Genomic DNA, 19,274 nt, shown 5'->3' with positions numbered 1-19,274 from the left:
GCCTCGTTAGTTTGTGCTGTCTGTATTACTCATTTTACATCATCATAAGCAAATTCTGCTCGGACTGATTTTGTTGTTATGGAAGAGGTTTTTCTGTTTATTTCTATCATACTTACTGACTCACTTGCTGATGTTTTTTTCATGAATCCTCTTGAAAATAGTGCCATGATTCCATTATTGTTTTCCCACATGAAGCATGTCTTAGTCTTGTGCAGTGGGTCTGAAAGCACATTTATCACATGTAGCGTTTTGCAAGAATGTACCCTAATATAGGGCTCTTCAATAACTTTTTTTTAGGTACGAACTGGGCTGTTTTAGTAATTAGTCTGATGATTTTTCCTCCTCCCCCCATTTGAAGTTTTTTCTTAATTAAAAGACATTTTCGTGGTGTGAACTATTTCATTGTGGATGAGATACTCAGAAAAGGTGGTGTCTTTGAAAGCAATCGTGCTAATGATATTTTATTTGTATGGCATCCTATATGTTTTACTATTTTTAAGACCAAGATGTACTGTACATTTGTTCTCACAAATCTTGTCTTAGCTTATTTGGTTGCTTTAAAAAAAATATCATTTTGCTTTTTTATTCTCTTAAAGAATAGAGAAGTCCATATTGTCAAAGCGAAAGAAAAGAAAACTGATCAATCTCATGTGAAGCGTTTGATTGTCTGTTGACTGGGTTTTCAGGAAATTAATAATTAATTAATTTTCCTATTTAACATTTTTCTCACGCATCTGAGTGGATCAGCATTCATCTGCGTCATAGTCAAAGCTACCCCTTGAAGCAAAGTAACTCATGTTTCACTGTAGTCAAAGTGCATTAATTAACTTTTTTTTTTTTTTCTATACATGTATACATGTTTATTTTATGTTTGTGTACAGGTGTATTTTATATTTGCTCAAAAGCCTGTAACTGCAACTGTAATGCTTGAATGTTGAAGAGCCGAAGATTATCTGCCTCTATGTATTAATATTTTTGTTCCTTACTACTAACTTTGTCTGAAAGTTTAAAAAAGCAGATGCTTCTTGCTTTAGGATAGGCTGGTCAGGACTATTTGTCAAAATCTGTATCTTTTAATTACTCGCAGAAACTTTTTCTTGTGGACTTATGATTTATTTAGGAGGGGTAGTACTTCTAGTTCTCTTATGTGCCTTTGCAAAAAGGGGACATTTTTAGAATAGATAGGCATGCTCCTTATTGATCTAAATTGTATGAATGGGGGAGGGGGGTGGTGGTAAAAACACTTTTATTAAAAAAGAAATGCATGCATGAGCATAGAACTATTTGAATTTGTGGAACTTACTATTTGTATTGAGGCGAGCATATTATATACTTTTTTTCTATTTAAAAACGGACAATTTATTTAAATTTTGCATGAAGATGCACAGGCTGATTGGGGAGACTTGAACTACTAAATAACTAGAAGGCATTTTCACACCATTTGCCCTCCAGTCCAACACTTTACTTTAACAGCCTCCTATGTAACTTATCCCTACTCTGGCAATTTATGTCTGCTCTGAAGGAAACAAAAGGCTCCATCCATTTCCAGGTCTTGTGCGATCTAGTCATTCTTCGTGTTCCTTAGGTAAATACATAGGCCCTACCTGTAATTTCTAACAACCACTTTGCCTATTGTGTTGACAGAGTGAGTAGTTACAGCAATAGTCTCAGAACAAAAATTTTGAGTTTTAGTTTGTTCCATTAGCTCACTTTTGTTATTTCCCATCAAAATGTCGAAAACAAAGTTACCCCTGTCTTGCAATAGCGAAAGTGCTTTATGTAACTTAAAATTTTAAAAATTATGTCTGAAGTCCACATGAGAGGGTTTCTGCAACAGAGTTTTTGTTCAAAAAGTTTAGATTCCGTTTTTTCCATTTACTCACATTTTTCTTCTACCGCCTGTCTGTGTGAATGGGTGGCTCATAATTCTGTCTGTCTGAATGGGGCGGGTCAATTAACTGACAGATGTTTGTGAGGTCTTGTGCCTTAATTCACTGTAGATGGGCTGCAAGTCTTTGTACAGTATTGTTTTTTCTTTTTCTCTCCTTTTTTTTTGTTTTTTTGTCTTTTCGTTACTCTATACTCTATAGCAATGGGTGGTGGGTGGGTGCTCTGGTGTGGTTTGCTCCTTCTTTCCTATCTAACATTTGTCATCCATTATCTCTCCTCTTTTTCGTGTGTATGTTGTTAGTCTCTTGAAACACGTCTATTCTTCGGCTCTTGTATGACCTTATTTTATTGTGTTGCAAGTGCGGTAAAACACTTACTAAAACAAAATTCTATAGCAAAACCTCTTATCTCCAGCACTTATATGACCTGTTGTATTGCAAATGCTGTAATAGTAATACTCTTATTAAATATAAACCTCTAGCTGGCATTATTCTACTGAGAACAATCAGATGGTTCCAGAGTGCTGTTATTATGTTTGCAATGATGGCTGAGCATCGGTGGCCTAGTGGTTAGGCTCTCGGACTCGCAACCGTAAGGTTGTGGGTTCGAATCCCGTCAGGGGCCCGACGTTGTGTCCTTGGGAAAGGCACTTTACACGAATTTTCCTCACTTCACCCAGGTGGGAATGGGTATCCGGCTATAGACAGCGAAAGATCTTGTCAGTTTGTTAGTGTTTGAGCGCTTAATCAGCTGCTTGCACTGTATGCTTCCCAGGAAGCTGAGAATGTTTCTGAGTGTTCTATGGTCTGCTGGGGTAATAATATAGTGTAAAGCGCATAGAGCCTGCTGTTGAGCGGGGATATGCGCTATATAAATGCTATCTATTATTAAATTCAAATGCCATGATGGTCACATTGCTTGACACTTTTTCGAAATTCTGTCTAGCCTTTGGTGTAGCCTAGGGTGACTGATGGATGTCTATCCATTAAATTTTTATTCTGAATAATATTTATAAGTTGCACTCGTTCAAAGATATTGTTTTCCACTGTTTTAAGTCATGTTGGAATGTGAAATTTAGGAAAGATTAATTATATCCTTTGAACTTCATGTACTTTACTTTATTTCACTGTAATAACATATTAACTGTGGCCATGGCGGAAAAAGAATGAACAGATTTTAGTGCAAAACAATGGCTGCGTGCGCTTTATGTGCTATACTCTAGGCCCCCCTCACTTCTTTCTTAGAGTTAAGCAGGAAACGTCTGTGTTAATTTTATTAGACTTATGGAAAGGCAATGTTCTGCTGTATTTTTTATTTTTAGCATGTTGATATTTCAGCTCATGTGAACGAGGACATACTTCTGTGTGCGTTATTTTAAAAATTGACGTTGAATCCAATTCACATCGTGAGTTTTATGAAAGGCCCTGTTGAGAAACACTCTGCAATCAGCCTAGAAATAAAATGTGAATAACATCGAGTGGTTAACAAACGGGCTACACCACCATTTATCTTGTAGACTGGAAGTTCGGTGAAATTGTACCCGAGTGAGGAAGTTGAAACATCATAGGATTAGGACTATTGTGATGCTTGTTTGAACCTTTTGTGGGAAAAGGTTCAAGACGAGTCTCACTTTAACTTCTGATATATGGTTCATGTTTTTGTCTGAATAATTTGGTATGATCTTGTCAGTCTTACTGAAGACTTGTTGTTTAGGCTTTTCTTTTGGGAGCATACTGGTTCAGGTGGGTGGTTGGCGGGTACTGTAGTGTGGTTTGCTCTTTCTTTCCTATTGAACATCTATCGTCCTGATCTTTCCTCCTCCTTTTTTGTGTTTGTTACTCTCTTGTAACACCTCTAATCTTCGGCGCTTATTTGACCTTATTGTGTTGCAAGTGCCGTAACACTCTAACAAAGACAATGCTGGTTCAGGTAATTTTTCTTGTACGTTCAGATACATTTACTGATCCATCAAGTGGAATCACGAGTGAGAATACTTATACTTATGTATAGGATATCAGAGGGGGAAATGACAGTTACGAGTCAAGTTTACTCTGTGAAGGAATTCTCCACTGAAATAACATGTGATTTACGTACAAGAGTAAGTTTTTCTAGGTGTGTGGAGTTGGAAAGGCTCAACTGAATATTTTTGATGCAGAATATTATATGTGCGGATGTCAGATTTGTTGTTTGCAGACCATAATTGACTTAATTTGCTTGGTATCATTATCATGTGATTGCTTGTTAATCAAAGCAAAAGATTCTTTTTGCTAAAGGACTTTTTTGCTTGCCACAGCTTTTTTTTTTAAGACCGTGTTCGGGGAGGGAGGGAGGGGAGGATTTATTTTCCTTCCCCGCAAATACTGACAACAGGAATCGTTTGTGTGGTCAACTGGAATCTTCTCTCTGTGGTAAGAGCACAAGTTGTCACAGAAAGTAATTGTTATGTGAAGATTGATTCAGTGTTTTTAATAAAAAGATTTTGTGATTGCACTGCATTTATTATAGAGTCACTCGGTGTTTTTTGTTTTACTTGTTTGTTTGTTTGCAATTGTGTACGAGTGGTTGGTTGGCGGGTCCTCTGGTGTGGTTTTCTTTCTTCTTTCCTATCAAACGTCTATCGTCTTTATCTCCCGTCCTTCTTTTTTGTGTTAGTTACTCTCTTGTAACACCTCTAATCTTCGGCACTTATATGACCTTATTGAGTTGCAAGTGCCGTAAAACACTTACTAAAACGAAATCTAAGGCTGAAAATATACTGCCACTCACAACTGAAATGCGCCGTCTTTATTTCCTATCGGTGATTTCACTGACACGACTTGACGTGAGGACCCAAAAAGACGTGCGTGAGTGCAGCACTTCTTCAAGACAGGCCCACCCTGCTATCGAAGTGTTCCACGATGCCGTGGAGATAAAACTAAAGGGGGGACCCACCGCTGAGCGATTTTCGCCTGCTCAGCGCTATTTTTTTACACTGTCGGATGGAATTGCGCTGACCTGTGTGATCACCACATCCGACCAAGCTGTTCATCAGTTTCGCAGCGCACTTCAGTTGTGCGTGGCAGTATATCTTCAGCCTAAAGGCCCCCAGGTTTAGTCTTTGCTAGAGTCCAGTATGATGGTTTGTTGGTTGTTGTTTTTTTACTTCCCAAGGCGTGTTGATAATGATATTGGCTAATTCTGTTTGTTTTGTTTGAGTTTGAGTAAAGAGTAGCATCATATTGGCACAATAACAGTGATTTAGTGCAGGGAAAAAAGTAGGACAGACAGACAGACAGGAACCTGGAAAGAAAAGTGTTTGTGTTTATGTGCGTACGTGGTCAAACACCAAACCAATGTGCCAGGATCTCGACAATAAAGATGTATCTTATCTTAATAACTCCATTATGCCACAATATTGACAAGTGCCGATTCCACATTGTCGAGACACATATACTGTTTTTTTTGTGGGTGGTTGGCGGGTGCTCTGGTGTGGTTTGCTCCTTCTTTCCTATCAAACATCTATCGTCTTTATCTCCCCTCCTTTTTTGTGTATATATATTACTCTCTTGTAACATGTAATCTATTCTTCTGCACTTATATGACCTAATTGGGTTGCAAGTGCCGTAAAACTCTTACTAAAACTAAACTAAAAACTGTTTAGTCACAAATTATTCTTAAAGTTTTGAGATTGTCTTCAAATTTTCTAATCTTAATCATGTTCGTCAGTATTAGTCTTTACAGATCAAAGATATTGATACTATACTGGGATAGAAAAATGTCAAGATATTCATCGCACCGGCCTAAATTGAAAAAGATGGTGCGACCACTGCAAAGTTAAGAATCACGATACCAAAGACTGCAGGAAACTTAAATCGTCTTCTGCCAGATACGTAAACTCCAGCACGAGTTCTGTGTAAGCTTCTTCATTCTGATCGGAGTCAACATCGACGATCTATTCATGATGCAGGTTTATTAACACAGCATTTAATCCACAAATTCTCATGAACCCGAGAAATGTGATCTCCCATAGCTTATCGCCTTTTTTTTTACAACAATAAACGCACTTTCTGTTTCCTGTTGAAGTTGAAGAATACCACTACGTTTTGTCTACCTATTTATTGAACGAATGTAATCCACGAAATCTAAACGATGTTCAACCCACAAACAACCCACCAATCAACAACCTTTTGGTAAATTGAACACTCCCACCTCTTCACACACAGCTAACCAAGTGAATATTTTCCATCATCAACTGTTCAACCCTGCAAGAAGTGGGTGAATATTTCCACAGCAAGTTATTGATGATACAGGTTTTATGCCCCTGACAACACAATTTAGATCATTTGTGTCATGACACAGTGGACAACAGCACTCGTCATATTTTCTTTCCCCGTGGTTTTATGCACCCCGCATAATTTGACAAAATTTGATATTTTTTGCATAATTTCTTATTATTTTCCTTCATCATTCTTTGATAAAATTAACAGAATCGCATAATTGCACATTTTTGGGCTCAGTTTGCATAATTTCATAATTTTTTTTGCATAAACCTGCGGGGACAGTATTTTGGGGCATATGGAGTTATTGGTAACATCTTAAAGCTTGTTCATTTGTCTTGCTTTTGGATGAAAAAAATACTCATCTCCTCTTCAATAGAAGTAGACATATTTCAAACTGAAGGAGCCAGCCTAGAGGTCACCCGGTTTCAGAGGTAAAAAAATAAGGGAGAAAATTGCTGCCAAATTCAGGTGACTTACAAAGCTTTAAAGTCCTTGGAAACTGTAAATTACATTTTTACTGCCTTTAATCAACGTTTTTCAGTAAAGTCCACACAGCAATTTGTTTTAAAATAATAATTTGAACGGGAAGAAGAAAAATGCTGTTTTCTTTGATATCACTACTATGACAAGCACTTGATTTCACCACGAAGCCTCACATTTGGTCGTTTTTAAGGACAAGCGGACTTGCCCAGATTTCAGGGGTTTCCAGAAATTTTTACCTACACCAAAAGTTGGCATTGCCCTACCTATAGGAGAAGTTCGGTTTCGTTGGTGAGTATATTTGTTTGGTTATATAGTATAGAGAAAACTCTCCTTGTCTTTTAAAGAAACTGAACAAGGGGAAGGAACTTTACTTTCGATTTTCTCAAAACACCAGTTTTCGGGATAGCCCCCTTGTGCTTAAAAGTGACCATTTATTTTACTAGGTGGAATGCTTCGACCTTTCCTGTCACAGCAAACGTGGATTGTCTGAGAAAACTGAGATGCTAAACAGCCACAGAAAGACAAGAGCTCTACTCTATAAAATATCTTCCTGCACAGCCATGTGGGAATGATCCCATAGTGAAGAGTATGAACATGACCCTACAGACCCTGGTGCAAACCAATTAAATAAAGACCTTTGTACAACACTGAAGTTGATCGAGACAAAAAACAGTTTATTCTGTTCAACAGCACCTGGTTAGCATGAAAAATACGGTGCGTTTTAAACACTTGTAAAAATGTACAATGTAGGAAACAAATATCACAAGTGATAACATAATTACTAGATGAACTGCCGGTGGATGAAAATGACAAACACCAAACAATTGAGAGCCAGTTTTTTAAACTTTTTTCCTCCCAAAACCTATCAGGGTGGTCTTTGCACAAATACATTATATGCCATTTACTGACTTTGCTACATATTATGAGAATGTGTAAAAATAAAATACACTCAGAGTTGTTAAATGTACAAAACATAAAATTGCACTGGTATAGCTAGCTATATGTATCATAATCATCAGCAGGCTTAAAACATCTATTTAAAGAAACAGCTATAGTCTTTGACTAAGTATGAAAGAACCTTTCACAGGGAAGGATAAAAAAATAATAAATCCATCTAAGATTCCTAGCTATTGACTTATCATATATACTTCAAAAGTTCGTCTAAACGAGGGGCGTAGAGTTCAGGGGTTGATGGCGCGTCCTTGCTGTTGAGTTCCTCTAATGTCGCGATACCAGACAGCACAAGCAGCGACCTCATGCCACAGTTCTTGGCAAACTTCATATCGGTGGTCAGTCTGAAACAGTACAGAAACCAGTCAATGTTGTTGTCAGGCACGGTTCATCCGTAGAGTACGGTCGTGCAGTGCCGTCCAAATTGTTTAAATCATCTGTTACGGTTTAGCTAACAAACAAATTTATTTCCAGAAATCAAAGCGACAAGTAAAAAAAATGAAATAAAAGCATGAGGTCTTCCCTCACCAACATAAAGATCCTAAAATTATACACCATCTCATTTATTATTAATATTACGCCCTTGACTATCTTCAGCCTGTGATAGCTTAATTGTGCACGCCCACTTTTTAGTCCCACTAGCCACCCCTGGCTGTTGTTGTTGTTGTGACCCATCCAGCAACAGCTGGGCCCTCTCACCCTTCTGTCCTGTCCACCAATGCCATGAAACCAGTCAACGAAAACCTGGTTCAATAAACATTTATAACTCATTCACAACGCATCCTTTCAGCTGTTGTGTCTGAACAAGTTGGATTCTGTCACCATAAAGTTTAAGTTGAACATGAATTCAGAAACAGTATCATGAAAAAAAATTTCTACGTAAAGGAAGAGCAGATAATTGATTCCCTAATAAGCTGACATGACCACAAAGTTGCAGACACCGAATCTGAATTAGCAAAGAACAAAGTCCTCATAACTGGGTGCAGATTCCAATGAGAGGAGGTGTTCTGTTGAGTATCTCCGACTGCCCTTTGGCGGCGCGGACAGAAAAAGGTGAAGCAGTTTACCTCTTTTAATTTTATATTATGATCTTCTGATAAACTGAACCGACATGGGATGAGAGGCAAAACATTTGCAATTACGTAACACAGGATTCCACTAAAACTGAAACTGTAGCATCAAGAGACTTTCTTCAGTTGAGCCAGGTCTATGGTGTAGAGAGGTTGCTTGAAAGAAAAAGAAGAAGAAGAAGAAAAAAACCCTGATATTTTATTTTATTTCACTCTGCTGTTTTCAGATTTATTTTTTTTACGCTTTAAGCAGGCTCCGCCGTACGATAATTTTTTTTCTTGGGTTCTCCACGAGTTTCAGAGTACCAACAATAATATAAAAACGGACTTAGGCAAAAAGTTGAAGTAAGTACTCACGAGTCTCCAACCATGAGGCAGCGAGATGGGTCGAGGCCATGAGCTTGCTGTAACACCTCAAACATGTGAGCCTCAGGCTTGCCCATGATCTCCGGACTCCTCTTGGCCGCATGGGTCACGGTCACCACCATACAGCCCGTGCCTGGGGAAGCGGCAAAAGTTTAGTTTAGTAGAGGTTTTACTACAGCGCTCGCAACTGCATAAGGTCATATGAATATGAGCGCCAGAAGATTAGAGGTGTTACAAGAGAGTAACAAACATTAAAAAAAAGAAGGGGAAATAAGGATGATAGATGTTTTTTTAAGTTTTAGTAGAGGTTTTACTGTGCTCGCAACTGCATAAGGTCATATTAGCGCCAGAAGATTAGAGGTGTTACAAGAGAGTTAAAAACATATAAAAGAAGAAGGGGAGATACGGATGATAGATGGGTTTTTTTGTTTTAGTAGAGGTTTTACAGCACTCACAACCGCATAAGGCCATACGAGCGCCAGAAGATTAGAGGTTTTACAAGAGAGTAATGAACATAAAAAAGAAGAAGGGGAGATAAGGACGATAGATGTTTGATAGGAAAGAAGAAGTAAACCACACCAGAGCACCCGTCAACCACCCACACACGACAAGGGGAAAAAAAAATACAGTCTAGGTGCACGCACATTGTAAAACCTGCATGACACGGAAATCTGTTCATTATATGTATGATTTTCACTGTGTATGGGTTTTGAATACGAAAAATATTCACGTATAAAAGAAAACTTTGGGACCTGAAAAATCTGTTCTTTATGTGTGCGTGTTCTCTATGTGCAACATCACATCATTATTACTATCTAGCAGGGGAATGCAAAGAAGAAGGCTGCCTTTCTTTCCCTACATCTACATCAGGGTACAGGCCAAGAACACTTTCCATATATCGACTCTTGCCTTGGATAAACAGAAAAGATGGCTAGGAGGATGTAAGCTCAGTGGTTATATCAACGTGTAACTCGAATATAAACAAAACGGCAGCAAAGAAAGTACTATATTATTTATATCCACTCTTTCCTTCCTTGGATAAACAAAAAAGTGACAAGGAGTCAAGGAGGGAATTGGTTCATTATATCCTCTCTTACTTTCAATACTTTACTTTTCCGATCCAGCGGCCATCTGTCTTCAAGCCCTTCGGCCTGAACTCTTATTGGATAAACAAAAAGAAGGCAAGGAGTGTATTTCCAAGTAATGTTTGTATATTAACTTTTACCTGGAACAAACTAAAAAGTGACTAGGAAAGTATTACCTCATATTATATATCAACTTTTACCTTTTATAAAGAAAAAGATGGTCAAAAAAAAAAGCACTGGCAGCATTGTCAACATACCTGGAACTATGACATCTCCTTTGGCTGGGAGATTTGCGTCTTCATTGGTGGCCAAGTAGAGACAGTTTGGATTCTTCAAATAGGTCGCAGCTTTCATGATCTTCATGTAGCTGATGTGAGGGTCGAACCCAACCAAAACGCACTTCACCTGGAAGTTGAAGCACCAGTCAGAATCAAAATACATGTTTCATCGTAGTACATGTGTATAGATCTTGAATTGTTTAACATTTTGGTGTATGAATTGTCCACATAGATTAGTATTTGTAATCACAGTGGTCTTTTACAATTTGTTAAAAATTCACTTTTTTACCTCCCTTGACCATTTTTTGCCCGAAGCCATGTTTGGTTCAATAAACTACAGCCTTCTGATCGTTTGACACCCTTGAAAAGAATTGGGCTTGTTTTCTATGTGCATGACTGTGTGTTCACAAGTTTTTGTGGTTGTCAGTCTAAAATTCACCGAACTGTGACATCCGAAAGTAGGGCTTTTGACTCGGAGCACTTTACGAAATGTGACGTTGCTTCCTTATTAAGAATGTCCATAACTTTCTTAAAAATCAAGATACAGGCATAAACTTGGTATTAAAATTTACGGAATGGCAATATCTATACACTAGTAAGCACAAATCTGAAATCTGAGTTCTTTGAATTTTCACTTTGAGGTACCTAGTTGAAGGAGATAAAATAACATTTACAAATCTGTAATCATGTATCAGCTATCTATGGTCTTATGGGGTAAAACAGTCACAATAAAAGCCCTTATGGAATCCATACAGGATTAAAATATTAAAGGAGTGTAATGATAATGCATTATAAAATTTGCATTCGCACAAATAGTAATGAAAAATACTCATTATTATGGTAATGAATGATTACGATTTTATAATGGTGATGACTCTTCTTCTTCTACACAATTATTATTATTCGATAATTATCATTATTATTATTATTATCGACATTTTTTGTTTCGGTATACACACACACACAATACACACACACACACACACACACACACACAAACACACAATGTTTATCCCTATTCTTACTGGAGACAGATCACACAAGCTGCGGTTTCCTTTGAATTTGCCGTATTGGAGGCTGGGAATATTAATGGTGGTATACGAAAAAGCTAATTGTCTGTGAAGAAAAATTTTTTAATTAAAAAAATTAATCTTAAAGGTAATTTAATCGTAATACCATTTAAAAGTGAAAGCTGCAAAGATTCATGTTCAACATGATAAGCAAATTACCTCTGGATTAACAGACATCTTAAGCCAGTCCTCAACAACGCCTTCCACTGGATCGGGCTAAAAGCATAACGGAAAAAAGGAACACAAAAAAAATGAATGAAACCTTAACAAAAACCAAAAAAATATCAAAAGCAAAACGAAGACCATGCCCTTTAATTAAGACCGACCAATTCAAGAACTTTCAACAACTTCACAGCAACAACTTACTTAACACTTTGCCGTCACATCTCGCCGATCGGAGATTTTTTCCACCCAGTTTCTTTGGACTTTTCCCAAAACGCCTTTGCCTTAGATGGCAAGGGTTTTTACTATATGAGCCTTGTGATGGCAAAGTGTTAAAGCAAACATACATCACAAAAGGGAAGTAATCTTCTTTGGAAAGAAAAAAAACCCAGTTCACTGACTTCCCTTTAATCAAATAAGTGTTCACAAGGCAGGGTCAACATTTTTAGAGCTAAGGTATATAATATACAATGGAGTCAGCTTAAACCAAAATCTGTGCGACCGTTGCTCAAATAGAAGGAAAAAAATTAATAAAAATCAGGCATTTCATATTTTTCTTTCAGTTTACTACTGTTTTCCAAGCAACCTTGTTCAGTTTAAGAGGACTCTACTCCATATTATACCCTAGAAACATAAGTATTTGAACAGCAAATCCAAAATGATGTATTTTCATCCTTTAAAACAGTAACAACCAGCACAAAAATACAAATCAACATATAATATTAATACAGTTTCCAATATTCTATCCCATAAAAGCGAACTACTGAACAATTGCAATAAATAAAAAAGAAACACAACTTTCAGAAAAGCCTTTTAAGTTTTAAATGTCAAAAATTCAACATCTACCAATAAAAATACCTCGGGATCTAATTCCATCACAAGCCAGTCTTTCAGTTTTCCTTGCAAAGGATCAGGCTTTTTTGGGGGGATGATGTAATAAAACAGTCAATAATCTTTAGAATGCCAACATTTCTAAAAATAAAGGTAACATCTAACGACCAGTCTGTTGGATTGGGGATCCACCCTGGAAAGCCAAAGGTCCTAAAGATTGATGCACGATGAAAGGAGCAGGTCACAATAGAAGAAATGCACTCGAAGACGTTGAATCCTTCTGCTATCTTGGGAGCATTATAATTGACAAAGAGGGAAGAACAGGTGCTGAAATAAAGTCCCGCATCCGAAAGGCACAGGTAGCTGCTTTCATATCTTTGAATACGATCTGGAGGACCAGGGATATCTCACTCTGAGCAAGGCTGAAGATTTTCAATTCAAATGTGATGTGTCCTGTTGCATGAATGTGAGACATGGAACGCATCTCAGACTTGTAATTGTATAAACAGGTTCCCTGTTTTCTTGAATAAGAGTCTAAGAAAGTTACTGGGGATCAGATGGACAGAAGGTCACTAACAGGGAAGTCTTGAGGAGAACAAGAGAGATCCTAGTCAGAAAGGAGGTAGGAAGAAAGCCATGGTGATGGATTGGACATACTCTCAGGAAGCCAGGCAGCTGCAATACAAAGAAAGTGTTGTATTGGAACCACAGGGTAAAAGATCAAGGGGAAGACCACGTGGAGCCAGGAGAATAATAACAGAAATAGATCATGTACAGAAAAGTGGGAAGACATGGAATAACATCATGAGGCTAGCCCAGGATAGAAAAAGGTGGAAAGAGATGGTTCATGGCCTATGTCCTGATGCAGGGTGAGAAAGTCAATGACCTAAAGACCGCCGATCTTCCGCTTACGAACAGAACATATGCAGTTCAACTTCCATTTGAACAGAATAAAATCAGAACTTCCCCCAATGTGTCAACCTTGCAACCATTGATGAAAGAAGTTTCTATTCATTAATTAAAAGTTATTGTTTTTAACACATTTCTACTTTTTTGGCAAAGCTATAAATGTCCACCTCTAAATCAAAACGATGAACAGGTCAGCATTATATAACTAGCTCTTCTTTGCTTGGCTATTACACACAACACTGTAAGCAGGAAACTAATAAAGAACCTGACGTAAAAAGTCATCATACGCCCGATAATTTACCATTGCGTACAGGAAATATACCGAGTTGAGGCAGAAATCTTATCTTTCTATCCTGTCATGAGGGGACGCTTTTAAATGTTCAAAATGGCGCCAACTTTTCTCTGCCAGAATTTGGTCTCATAGACCACAGCAGAAGCCACAAGTTTTCATCACCTTTGATTCTTCTAATTTGCTCGAGAAACATTCTCCTCTGCGGATATACCGGTCATCTTCAGATATTGACGGACGAGCTATTATTATTACCGGTATTATTATCATTATCATGAAAAAAGCAAGGAAGGTACAACTATGAACATACCCTCTCACTTCAGATAATGAGTGAGTGTAAGGTCAAATATTCCAGTCCTCATGTCGCACTCACCCCTGTTCCCACATACTTGATGCCAACCTGGCTGAGTTCTTCGCCTAGTGAGTCCGGTTTACCGATCAAGTACACAGTACCCTCAAACTGGATCTTTTTCAAGTACGCCGCAGCAATATAGGCTGTACACACAATCTCCTCCTGGACAATGAGAAAAGAAGAGAAATAAAAAAATGAAAAGCATACATTGTGGTACATAAAAAAATATTAGTATGAAATTTAAAAAATATTCACTATCACTACTATCAGTCACTCTGTGACAATATGACATACAGTAGTCTCCGCCTAAACGCACGGTACTCAGGAGGGCTCCTTAGCGTGTGAGGAAGGTACACGGTCATCTCATTGCCTTGATATTCTAGTGACCTCCCTTTGGGGTGGGGGTCACTTTGGGCCGATAATGTGACGACACGTGACTGTTTTGTAAAAGATTCCACGACTGCGGTTAAGACTGCAAAGGCGTTGGATGGGTGTGTATGTATGTATGTGGGGGGGGGGGGGGGGGGCAGAAAGACAGACTCGATGTAATGAATGCACCATAAAATGTCGGGAACCAATAGCCTAAAAAGAAATTGTTGGTGATAGTCATAGAGACGACGGCCCAGCCACGTTGCTTTCCAAGCGACCACCCCGGACCGTAAATTCATGAACGAGCATTCATGCGTGTTGCACATCATAGGCTTAGGTCTAACTAAACATTAGCCAACACGCAGTCACTCAAACACCACTCAGAAACCTTCTCTCAAAGAGATGCATTTCCAGTGACCAATCCAACAACGTTTCAGTCCTCCAACCCCCCAGCATATCACCAACCAGTCCTAGACCTATGTGTCTGGAAAGTTGTGTGTGAAAATGCTGTCCATCACTCTCTTTGTTCGGCGTAAGGGGCAGTCTCGCAAAATATCCGGTTTTCTAGGCTTGTCTTCAGCAAGCTATGCAGATCGTACAGTAGTCATAGTGAAATTTCCCGTAGTCAAGCTTTACCTGTCAGTGTGTTTCGCAGATTGGAGTGTGCGTTTAGGGGGAGTGACCGTGCGTTTGTACGTCTAAATTATATAGTAAAAAAAAACGTCGAGGACAAAAACGTGCGTTTGAGCGGAGCGTACTTTTGTATGGCGTGCGTTTAGGCAGAGACTACTGTATTACCTAGTTACTCAACAACAGATTCCAATTACTAAAAGCAAGCAAAATCAGTAATTAACAGTTGTAACTATTCATTTGTAAATTTTTGATAAATGTACGTAAAATAAAAGAGGGAACACAATGGGCTAGATCTATATGACCCACTTTCTAACATCCTTATTCACTAAAGATCCTGTTTCTTTTTTTTTTTTAAGATAAAATTTTAAAAACAATAAAGGCTTTGCAGGACAAAACAATCTTACATTTTCAAAGTACACATTCTAAGCTCTACCCAAGTCAAATGCTCTCAATCACATTTACAGTTTACTTGACTGACCAAATCAGTGTTCATTTTACTGTTAGTACACTTTTCAAACCTCCTCAAGCTTTTCTAAGGTCGTATTCTGCAGGTAGGTTCATGTACGACTCTATCCCAATCAGGTGTCAAGTCATCCGAGCACGTGCGATTTCTGATAAATTCATCTCATCAACATGTGCTACTGTCTGATCTCTACAGATGTAGTCTGACTGAGCCACTGCTCTAAACACAATGATCTCTACTTCAATGCTTTAACCCTCTCCGTACGTCCTGGGGTAATTTTGTACCCCCGGGTTGTATTCTTCACATTTAAGAATACTTCTAGTACTAAGATCTCTTTGAAACTTTCAGTATTTCTCAAAATATCATTTTGACCGACTGTTGTGCAAAGCGTACTGATCGGATTAACGAGTAAATTTCCTCTTTGGAGCGTTATGGCACAGAGTTCCCCATATCGTACGGACGATAGTAAAACACGATTTACGGATAGGGTAAACAGCATATCTTGTTCAGACAAAATCTGGCTGTTGTGACTCGGTACAGATCTCACTAGAATTATACCTTCTTGCTGACTTTATAGTAAAGGCAAGTACCCTAAAAATCTTAATCTGAGCACTGAAAATGTGCACGTGAGTCAAGCAAAGAGTCAATTTCGTCTCGAATTCAACCTATTTTTCTAGCAAATAGTGTTGACAAATGAAATAAATTACATCGTTCCTACAGCTCTTTCTGACCCAATAATGAAAAATATACTTTCAAACACTTCAACATTTTTCTTTGCGGTACCTAGTAAAGTGACATTATTCTGATTTCATCATTCGTGGTTACTTAATCCCAATTCTGCTAAAAGTCATGGTGATTAGTTTAACAGTTTTTCCTGACTCCAAACACTAAAATTTTAGGCGAAGACTACTGTGAAACTTGTATAGAAAGTACTGTTTACCTGGGATAACAAATCGGCAAGACAACTACTTTTCTTATCCTCCAAAATAACCCACAAACAATTAAGATCAATTGTGTGGGCGCCAAAAAAAGGAAGACCAAACTTCAAGAGACCAGTTGGGAGTTACCATACTCAGAATCATACTGGATAGCCATACAAATATTTACTGTTGAAACCTAAGATAGCATAAATACATTCTACACTTAGGCTAGACAGCAAAAAGTGGTCATATTGTTCTTTCAACTAAATAAAAACCCAACTAAACTCCCATCAAGTAAAGCTTAGCGCAGGTCAGAAGCAAAAGAAAACTACAAAAAGTGCAATATTTTACACCCGGACCACCAGGAGATCAGACATCCATACCTTTTCAGCTGGAAACCCAAGCTGCTTGCATCTGTCGAGATAATGCTGTCTACTCTTGGAGCTGTTGTTGGTGACATAAAACACTTTTTTCCCCTGCGAGAAAGGGAGAAAGTCGTAAAAAACAGCGATAAAAGACATCATATTTCAAACAAAACAGCAAAAGTGACACTGATAAATAATTTGTGTCCACCCTCTATAAAGATAATTTCCAAACCCATATAAACCATATCAAAATGCTTCTAATATCTCATCATTTGAGCACAGAGTTGGTGTGACCTAAACATAATAAAGGATCCATCTGCATAATAAAGTATTACATGAGGAATCTTTTCATTATGAAATTATGAGCTTGTAAAAAAAATAAATAAATAAACAACTAAATACCACTTTGGAATTACATTTCAAGTAGACAAAAAGAATACAAGAAGATTTTGAGCACTCTGGATACTGGCACTGCTACTATAACAGGAATGGCAGTGCTAAAAAGGGGCAAAAACATAATATTATACTCTAAACAAATATAAAAACGATAAAATACTACAATGAGACAGACTAAAGACACATACAAAAATGTCATCATAACATAAAATCTGGGTGTCAAATGTTTTTTACAAGTATCAGCAAGAACTTGTTCTGACTACTTCTGACAACTACAACAACAACTAATATCATCAAAATAAAAAGCCGTAGAGCAGAACTGCCAACCCCTTCACCTCCATGGCCAAACATTTAGGAGTTTTCTTCAGAATCCTCCCTAAAAATCAGAGTTTGGATAGAAAAATCACTCTCTAGAACCCTTGTAGATTCAGATGATGTTATTAACCAATCATGACGAATTATGAATGAAAATAAATATAAATAAAATTGTGTGTTTTCACGCTATTTTCTGAAATTTTCAATAATTATAAGCTGAATAATAAGCTGATGAAAACAGAATTCAAGAAAAAATTCTGATCTTACCCAAATCTGATTGGGGTTCTTCCATAGACAATTTAAAAAATCAGAGAGCTCAGATTATATTGAAGTACTTGGCAGTTCTGTAATACGGGGTGCCCACTACGGACGGACTCGATCGCCTCAAATACAAAAGTGTTTGTTTTCAGTTTCAGGCCATCGAGTCCAGCGATCGGCCCGATCCAGCTAAAGTGGGCATCCCATATTAGAGTCTGGACATTAAAAAAGTATCAGTAAAAACTTACCAGTTCCTTCAGCTTTAACAATGTTTCCAGACTTCCCTCAATCATTCCATGGCCATCCCACAACACTCCTGAGAATAGACGTTCAATTGCTCTTTACTTTAGTATATGGATTAAACTAAAGATATAAAATAATTAGCCCCCTCCAAAAAAGCAAAACACAGAGGATGTTAACCATGAGCAGTCAAACCTGCCAAGAAAGAAGGCAAGAAGGTCACTTGTATAAGAAGGTCACGAGTACAAATGTACCCCACTCCCCACCCCCGAGTTTTTTCTAAATATATAATGGCACTGTGTAAAGCGATAACCTGCCCAAAGTGGCTGCAGCCAATTTACTTTATCATCCAACAGCCCAAGATGTTTGTCTAAGACAGCTATACAAATCTTCCATTGTCCGACGCGTAGCACAGATTATGTTATACCCACTCCTGATACTGTGGACAAACCATCATAATCTATTCACTTGTCGTTATTGTTGCTCCCTTCAATCAATGAAAGAGCCGATCAAGTTGCATAGGTCCCTGCCACTGTTTACCCAAATTGACCAGACAGGAACAACTTTTTCTTCAGCTGCTAGCGAGGAAAGCGTGTAAACCACCATAACCTAATAGCCCCCATCCACAAAACTCTGACCTACACAAATCATAAGGGAGATGAGCAGTCACTCTTTTAACCCGACTAGTAACAATGGAAATCAACTTGAACTTCTGACAGAAGAGCAGCTTTCACCGGGTGTTTGCGACCCATTTTGTATTCATGAACTTTTAAATTTCAATCTCAACTTATAAGCACACAGTGGCATCCACTTTTTTTTCTAAAACAGCAACCCGGATGAGAGCAACCTCTGCCAAACAGCCCTGCAGCCTGAGCTTACAAAATTTTCCTGCAACTTATTCCCTTTAAGAAGCAACATTTTCCTCCAACAGAAACTTCCGTTGCAATAATTGTCTGACAATTTTTTTCTTTTTTTCGGTGGTTCAAAAACGGTGTGAACAACGGGACTGTCCTATAATTTCAGTGTGTGCGCATCAATCCCTCTAGTTAAATTCACTATGTACAGTTGAGTAAATGAGCTCAGTCCACACCTTCTTGTCAAGAGCCACCTTTCTTCAAAAGTCTCCTCCCGGCTGGGTAAAAAGTCTCAGCCAGTGTCTGTAACAATACTGCCTGTGATTGAGCATATCAAACCTTAGCCTATACCTTCACTTTCTGAAGTATATAACATCATCACATAGATAGTGAAATTATGCTGCGTGTGTGTGTGTTTGTGAGTGAATGTATGTGTGTGTGTGTGTGTGTGTGTGTGTGTGTGTGT

At 38.1% G+C, this 19,274-nt stretch overlaps 1 protein-coding gene across 3 annotated transcripts in view; it reads right to left on the bottom strand.

Annotated features, from left to right (window-relative positions):
• Window positions 1-7,285: 7,285 nt before the first annotated feature.
• LOC101862580 (glycerol-3-phosphate phosphatase) overlaps window positions 7,286-19,274 on the bottom strand; it is a 14,958-nt gene continuing 2,969 nt past the window's right edge. Inside the window, exons 2-8 of one of the 3 annotated variants that reach the window (XM_005097942.3) lie at window positions 17,963-18,030; window positions 16,764-16,856; window positions 14,017-14,157; window positions 12,473-12,529; window positions 10,362-10,509; window positions 9,011-9,152; window positions 7,286-7,927 (exon numbers count right to left, since the gene is read on the bottom strand). In XM_005097942.3, the coding sequence (XP_005097999.1) occupies window positions 7,771-7,927; window positions 9,011-9,152; window positions 10,362-10,509; window positions 12,473-12,529; window positions 14,017-14,157; window positions 16,764-16,856; window positions 17,963-18,030 (806 nt within the window). In that variant the 3' untranslated portion in view covers window positions 7,286-7,770. Of the gene's footprint in view, window positions 7,928-9,010; window positions 9,153-10,361; window positions 10,510-11,611; window positions 11,669-12,472; window positions 12,530-14,016; window positions 14,158-16,763; window positions 16,857-17,962; window positions 18,031-19,274 lie in introns of all 3 variants that reach the window. The other 2 variants (XM_005097941.3, XM_035969670.1) reach the window with 2 other exon arrangements.

This window comes from Aplysia californica, unplaced genomic scaffold (assembly GCF_000002075.1).
Source record: "Aplysia californica isolate F4 #8 unplaced genomic scaffold, AplCal3.0 scaffold00168, whole genome shotgun sequence".
NCBI lineage: Eukaryota > Metazoa > Mollusca > Gastropoda > Aplysiida > Aplysiidae > Aplysia > Aplysia californica.
The sequence above is the reverse complement of the archived record's forward strand: the minus strand, read 5'-3'. Positions and strand labels throughout refer to the sequence as shown.